General features: G+C 58.9%; 1 protein-coding gene across 2 annotated transcripts; it reads left to right on the top strand.

Moving 5' to 3' along the window:
- Window positions 1-262: 262 nt before the first annotated feature.
- On the top strand, window positions 263-6,699 carry NR4A2 (nuclear receptor subfamily 4 group A member 2). Of its 2 annotated transcripts, XM_056496750.1 has the most exons (9): window positions 263-358; window positions 1,448-1,575; window positions 1,746-2,155; window positions 2,288-2,611; window positions 3,494-3,623; window positions 3,698-3,861; window positions 4,375-4,577; window positions 4,967-5,145; window positions 5,223-6,699. In XM_056496750.1, the coding sequence occupies exons 3-9, from the start codon at window positions 1,748-1,750 to the stop codon at window positions 5,477-5,479; spliced, it is 1,665 nt and encodes a 554-aa protein (XP_056352725.1). In that variant the 5' UTR covers window positions 263-358; window positions 1,448-1,575; window positions 1,746-1,747; the 3' UTR covers window positions 5,480-6,699. The 2 variants fall into 2 exon arrangements, with proteins under 2 accessions (XP_056352725.1, XP_056352724.1); XM_056496749.1 differs by having other exon boundaries at window positions 1,746-2,611.
- Window positions 6,700-7,118: the final 419 nt, after the last annotated feature.

Here is a 7,118-nt window from a genome sequence, read left to right as displayed (position 1 = left end):
GGTCGCGCGCGCTCTCCCGCCGTTCACGTCACGCTGACGTCACTGGGGGCGGGGGCGGCCCCGCCCTCTATGCAAACGAGGCCACGCCCCCGCCCCCCGCGCGTGACGTCAGCGGTCGGAACCCCTGCGGCGGGGCGCGCGCGGGCAGGAGGGGGCGTGTCCGGGGCGGGCCCGCGGCGGCGCTGATTGGGCGGCGGCGCTGACGCGCGGTGACGCGCGGGGGCTCGCGGCGCACGTTGGCCGGCGGCGGCCGCGGCCACATAAACAAAGGCACATTGCGGGCGGGCGCAGTCCGGCACCGCCGCCGCTCCGCCGCCGCTCCGCCGCCGCCGCGTGCGCGCCCGCGCTCCGCTCCCCGGTGAGTGCCCGGCCCGGCCCGGCCCGGCCCGGCGCGGGGTCCCGCGCGCGAGGCACCCCCGTCCCGTGCGGTCCCGTCCCGTCCCACCCGCTCGGGCTCCCCCGGGTCGCGCTGCCCGGGGCGGAGTGTCGCCCGCTGGCTGTCACCGCGCCCGGTACCGGCACCGAGCCCCGCGCCTCGCCCGCTCTCCCGGGGGACGCGCCGCCGCTTCCCGCGGGGCTCGGAGAAGGGAAGGCGGCAGGCGGTGCCGGTGACAGCCCGCCCGCAGGAGCCGCGTACCGAGAGACATCCCCGAGCCAGCCCGGACCTGCTCCGAGAGGGGCGCGGGTGGCGCTGGCCCTCGCCGCTCCGGCTGTCTGTCTGTCCTCGCGCCGCCCGCTCCGGCTGTCTGTCTGTCCTCGCGCCGCCCGCTCCGGCTGTCTGTCTGTCTGTCCTCGCGCCGCCGGCTCCGTCTGTCTGTCCCTCCGTGTATCAGTTCCCTGCCTGGACAGCCTGACCGGCGGGTCCGTGTGTCAGTTCCCCGCCGCGGGTCCGTGTGTCCGTCCCCGCACCAGCGGGTTTCTGTGTCAGTCCCCCGCCCCTGCTGCCCGACCGGCGGGTCCGTGTGTCGCTGTGTCCGTGTGTCCATCGGCTCTCCGATCTGCGGATCCGTGTGTCAGTCAGTGTGTCTGTCCGTTCATCGGCGGGTCCGTGTGTCGCTGTGTCCGTCCGTTCACCGTCGGTTCCATGTGTCAGTGTGTCAGTTCTCTCACCGGCGGGTCCGTGTGTCCGTACAACTCCCCGGCGGGTCCGTGTGTCCGTCCGCTCACCGGCGGGTCCGTGTGTCAGTCTGTCCGTCCGCTCTCCGATCTGCGGGTCCATGTGTCCGTCCGCTCCCCGACCGGCGAGTCGGTGTATCCGTGTGTCCGTCCGCTGACCGACGGGTCCATGTGTCCGTGTGTCCGCTCCCCGACCGCCGGCTCTGTGTGTCCGTGTGTCCGTCCGCTGACCGGCGGGTCCATATGTCCGTGTGTCCGTCCGCTCCCCGACCGGCGGGTCGGTGTGTCCGTGTGTCCGTCCGCTGACCGGCGCTCCGTGTGTCTCCCGCAGCCGTCGCGCCGGGCAGGCTGGAGCCGGAGCCGCCGCCGCGCTCTGAACCCGCGGACCCCTCGCTCCCCGCCGCGCTCCGACGCTGTCCGCCCTCGGCTGCCCCGAGAACGCCGCTCCCCCGGCTGAAGGTGGGTGCGCTCCGTCCCCTCGGCCCGGTGGGGCACGGGGGTCCCGGTGGGGCACGGGGGTCCAGGGGGTCCCGGCGGGCACGGGGGTCCCGGCGCTCGGCCCCGCCGCTGCCCGGTGCCCGGTGCGGGGCGGCGCGGCCCGAGTCTACCTGACGCTGTTTCGTTCGCAGCCATGCCCTGTGTTCAGGCTCAGTATGGATCCTCGCCTCAAGGAGCCAGCCCGGCCTCCCAGAGCTACAGCTACCACTCCTCGGGAGAGTACAGCTCCGATTTCCTGACTCCGGAGTTCGTCAAGTTTAGCATGGACCTCACCAACACCGAAATCACCGCCACCACTTCTCTCCCCAGCTTCAGTACCTTTATGGACAACTACAACACGAGCTACGACGTGAAGCCCCCCTGCTTGTACCAAATGCCCCTGTCGGGACAGCAGTCCTCCATTAAGGTGGAAGACATTCAGATGCACGGCTACCAGCAGCACGGCCACCTGCCCCCCCAGTCCGAGGAGATGATGTCCCACTCGGGCTCCGTCTACTACAAGCCCTCGTCGCCCCCGACCCCGTCCACGCCCGGCTTCCAGGTGCAGCACGGCCCCGTGTGGGACGACCCCGGCTCCCTGCACAACTTCCACCCCAACTACGTGGCCACCACGCACATGATCGAGCAGCGCAAAACGCCCGTGTCCCGCCTGTCCCTGTTCTCCTTCAAGCAGTCCCCGCCCGGCACGCCCGTCTCCAGCTGCCAGATGCGCTTCGACGGCCCCTTGCACGTCCCCATGAGCGCCGAGCCCGCGGGGCCGCACCCCGGCGTGGACGGGCAGCCCTTCGCCGTGCCCAGCGCCATCCGCAAGCAGCCCTCCATGGCCTTCCCGGGGCTGCAGCTGGGCCACGCTCCGCAGCTGCTGGACAGCCAGGTGCCCTCGCCGCCCTCCCGGGGCTCGCCGTCCAACGAGGGGCTGTGCGCCGTGTGCGGGGACAACGCGGCCTGCCAGCACTACGGCGTGCGCACCTGCGAGGGCTGCAAGGGCTTCTTCAAGGTGAGCGGGGCCGGGCGGCGCGGCCAGGCGGCGGGGGGGAGCCGGCGGGGCGCCAGCCCGCCGATGGAAATGGGTTAGGACAGAGAACCGCGGCTGAGCTAACCGTGTGGAACGGAATTCCCTCTGGTAAAATTAAGTGATCTCTTTATTTCGCCATCCTGATTGAATAATCTTATCATTTTAAATAGAGGAGGTCTCCAAGGAATGTAAATAATATGAATGCCCACGGATTTGTATTTACCGAGCGTCTCTTTCCCTCCTCTTGGCATATAAAACACGGCTAGGAGCTGCGAGGTTAGCTTGGATGTTAACGCTGTCAATTTTCTCCCGTTAAATGCCCTGGGAAAAAGAAAAAAAATAAAAAAAAAGAAAAGAGGAAGGAGGGGGGAAGGAAAAGGAAATAAAAGGGAAACTAAATAAAGGGGAAGAGGAAATAAAATGGAAACTAAATAAAGAGGGAAAGGAAAAGAATGGAAACTAAATAAAGAGGAAAAGGGAAACTAAATAACAGGGAAAGGGAAATAAGAGGGAAAAGGAAATAAAGGGAAAGGAAAAGAAATCTTTAAATGTAGAAGAAGAAAATGGGAAAAGAGAATAATAAAAAAGAAAAATTTAAAAGGGAGAAGAGATTAAAGGGGGAAAAGCGAAGGGATATAAAGGTAAAAAAGAGGAGAAATAAAGATTAAAAAGGGAAAATAAAATAAAAGGGGGAGGAAATGAAAGCGGGAACAGAAAACGAAGGGGAAAGGGAAGAAAACAAAGCGGAAAAACGTAGCAGAAGATGAAGGGGGGGAAAGGGAAAGGAAGAGCAAGGGGAGAGGAGGACGCGGGCGGTGCGGGCGCGGGGCGCTCCCGGCCGCGCTGACCCCGCTCGGCCCGCAGCGCACGGTGCAGAAGAACGCCAAGTACGTGTGCCTGGCCAACAAGAACTGCCCCGTGGACAAGCGCCGCCGCAACCGCTGCCAGTACTGCCGCTTCCAGAAGTGCCTGGCCGTCGGCATGGTCAAGGAGGGTGAGTGTCTGTCCGTGTGTCCGTCCGCCCGCCGCGTGTCCCCGCGGCGCCGCGCTGACCGCTCTCTCTTGCAGTGGTGCGCACAGACAGCCTAAAAGGCCGGCGGGGCCGCTTGCCGTCCAAACCGAAGAGCCCCCAGGAGCCCTCTCCCCCCTCTCCCCCGGTGAGTCTGATCAGTGCGCTGGTGAGAGCCCATGTCGACTCCAACCCGGCTATGACCAGCCTGGACTATTCCCGGGTAAGCGGCACCGAGCTCGCGGAGCGTCCCCGCGGCCGCTGCGGGGGGAGAGGCGAGGCCGGGACCGGGGGCTGTGCCCAGCCTGCCCTGCTCACCCTGCCCTGCCCGCCCGGGCTCGGCTCGGCCGGGACCGGGGGCTGTGCTCAGCCTGCCCTGCTCACCCTGCCCTGCCCGCCCGGGCTCGGCTCGGCTCGGCCGGGACCGGGGGCTCGGCTCGGCTCGGCTCGGCCCCGCCGGGACCGGGGGCTCGGCTCGGCTCGGCTCGGCCCCGCCGGGACCGGGGGCTCGGCTCGGCTCGGCCCCGCCGGCGCCGCCCCGGGATCGGGCCCCCCGCGCACGGAGAGCGCCGTTCCTAATGGAATTAATTGCCCCGGAACATCTAATTTCCTCACCGGTCAGAGAGAGCTTTAATTGTTATCCCAGCCCGCTCCCCGGCCAGGGACGGGGTGAGCAATTTCACGGGTTATAGACTTTAGAGAACCTCATTAAGTGCTTTTTAAAATGAATTTCCAGTTCCAGGCTAACCCCGACTACCAGCTGAGCGGTGACGACACCCAGCACATCCAGCAGTTCTACGATCTGCTGACCGGCTCCATGGAGATCATCCGAGGGTGGGCGGAAAAAATCCCCGGCTTCACTGAGCTGCCCAAGACGGACCAGGACCTGCTCTTCGAGTCCGCCTTCCTGGAGCTGTTCGTGCTGCGGCTGGCGTACAGGTGAGCGGGCCGGGGCAGCGATTCACACCCCGTCAAGGTCCACTGCTCTGCCTTTTATTAACTCCTCGGCAATTAGGTGCCTCTTAAATCCTTCATTTATTGCTCCTCAAGTAATTAGTTGTTTAGATTTTTCTCCCTCGTCATCTCCTTTCTTCTTATTATTTTTTTATTTCCTTCCTGTTCTCTCTTGTTCTTTTTTCTCTTTCATTCCCTCTTCTCTCTTTTATCTTTCTCTCCCTCCCTGTCTTTTTCGCTTCCTTCCTTTCGCTCATTCTCTCTTTTCTCTTTTGTCTTTTTCTTTCTTTCCCTCCTTTTTCTCTTTCTGTCTAATTTTCCTCCCTCTCTCATCCATCCATCAGTTCATTCTGGGGTTGTCCCCTTCCTTCCAGGTCCAACCCCGTGGAGGGGAAGCTGATCTTCTGCAACGGGGTGGTCCTGCACCGGTTGCAGTGCATCCGTGGCTTTGGGGAGTGGATCGATTCCATCGTGGAATTTTCCTCCAACTTGCAAAACATGAACATTGACATCTCTGCCTTCTCTTGCATCGCTGCCCTGGCCATGGTGACAGGTCAGTGTCCCCTTCCCGCTGCCCGCCCGCCTGTGCCCGTGGCACACCCCTAACGTCCCGCTCCCTTCTCTTTGCAGAGAGGCACGGGCTTAAGGAACCCAAGAGGGTGGAAGAGCTCCAGAACAAGATTGTCAATTGCCTCAAAGACCATGTGACTTTCAATAACGGGGGGCTGAATCGCCCCAACTATTTGTCCAAACTCTTGGGGAAGCTCCCCGAACTCCGCACGCTTTGCACGCAGGGGCTGCAGCGCATTTTCTACCTGAAACTGGAAGACTTGGTGCCACCGCCAGCAATAATCGACAAACTTTTCCTGGACACTTTACCTTTTTAAGACTCTTCCCCTGCACTTCCACTGACCTGAGGAGAAGCTGCAGCTGCCTGAAGGGAGCTGCTGTGGGCCCCGAGCAGCACCCCTGGGTGCCAGCTCCTGCAGGCGGAACGCGATGGGCATTTTGGCTCTGGGGCATCACGGATGCAGCTCGTGGACTACACAAATACCATGGTATAAACTTTTTATTATCGGCTTCTAAATGAATTTATTATTAAAGGACTCCTGGTGCAAAGACAAGCCGGTCTGGCGACGCCGCTCAGGCTCAGCGGTGACAAACCCCAGTGTCGAGGTGACCCACAAGTCTCACCCTCCTAAAGACTAAAGTTTTCTGCTGTAGAAGAAAGCTGTAACATACCCAAACCCCAAATGTTGCATTAATGAAGGCGAAAGACTTGTAAATTTATCAGATGCAGTTCGGCTTTAAAAAAAAAAAAAAAAAAAATTCCGTGCCTATTTATGATGAAACGTGGAAAACAATTCTAAAAAATTTAAAATAAATCAAAAAGAAAAGCTAAATGTGTTTGGAAAAAAAGAATAATAATAATAAAAAAAGAATAAATAAAAAAAAAGAAAACCCAATCTGTCCATACCAGGGAAGCATGACGATTCCAGGGTGACAATGTTATAGGCACTTGCTATTTCAGTAATGTCTATATTCTATAAATAGTATTTCAGACACTATGTAGTCTGGTAGCTTTTATAAAGACTGGTAGTTATCTAAGCTTCAAACATTTTCTCAATTGTAAAATAGGTGGGCACAAGTGTTACCCCCCGGAATTCCCCCAAAAAGGGACACATAGTGTTTGTAAACACCGCCCGACACCCCTTGTTTGTAAGTGTTGTATGTACTGTTGATGTTGATTAAAGAAGAAGTTTATATCTTGATTATTTTGTTGTCTAAAGCTAAACAGATCTTGCATGCAGCAGCTTTTGACTGTTTCCAGAGTGCTTATACTATACATAACTCCCTGGAAATTACTGAGCACTTTGAATTTTTGGTTTGTTTTGTTCCGTTTGTTTTTTTACGTCTAAAAATTGTCGGTTAATATATTATTTTATGTTGGAGTAATATTTTTAATATTGCCATATTCTGTAGTATTTTTCTTTGTATACCCCGGTTTGGCACACGGGAAAAGTCGCTGCCTTTTTTTTAATATGGTGTACGACAGTTAGAAACGCGGATTATTATTATTATTATAATTATTATTATTATTATTTTTTCTCCCGAGAACTCTTTCTTTGAGAAAGACAATTTTAATGTTTACAACAATAAAACATGTAAACGAATCGAATTTCGTCTCCTTTCTGCCGAAGTGCGAAGCTCCTCCGCCAGCCCCCGCCGCACCCAGGGGACAAAAGCCTCTGCCCGTGCGGCGATCCCGGAGCGGCGATGCCGGGGCCGCTCCCGTTCGGTGCCGCCGGCTCCGCGGGAGGAAGAGGAGGAAAAGCCGCGGTCGGAGGTTGGTCCCTTCCCGGGTTTTACCACGCTCGGTCCCCGCCGCATCCAGACCCCGCATCGGGACCCCGCGTCCTGCGCCATCCATCCCTCCCTCCCTCCCCCCGCGCCCGCGTTCGCTCAGGCGCATCCCTTGGTCGGGGGGCTCATTCCTCAGGAAAACATCTTTAATGGAAGAATTGA

Source organism: Oenanthe melanoleuca, chromosome 7 (genome assembly GCF_029582105.1).
Source record: "Oenanthe melanoleuca isolate GR-GAL-2019-014 chromosome 7, OMel1.0, whole genome shotgun sequence".
NCBI classification, from domain to species: domain Eukaryota; kingdom Metazoa; phylum Chordata; class Aves; order Passeriformes; family Muscicapidae; genus Oenanthe; species Oenanthe melanoleuca.
The sequence above is the reverse complement of the archived record's forward strand: the minus strand, read 5'-3'. Positions and strand labels throughout refer to the sequence as shown.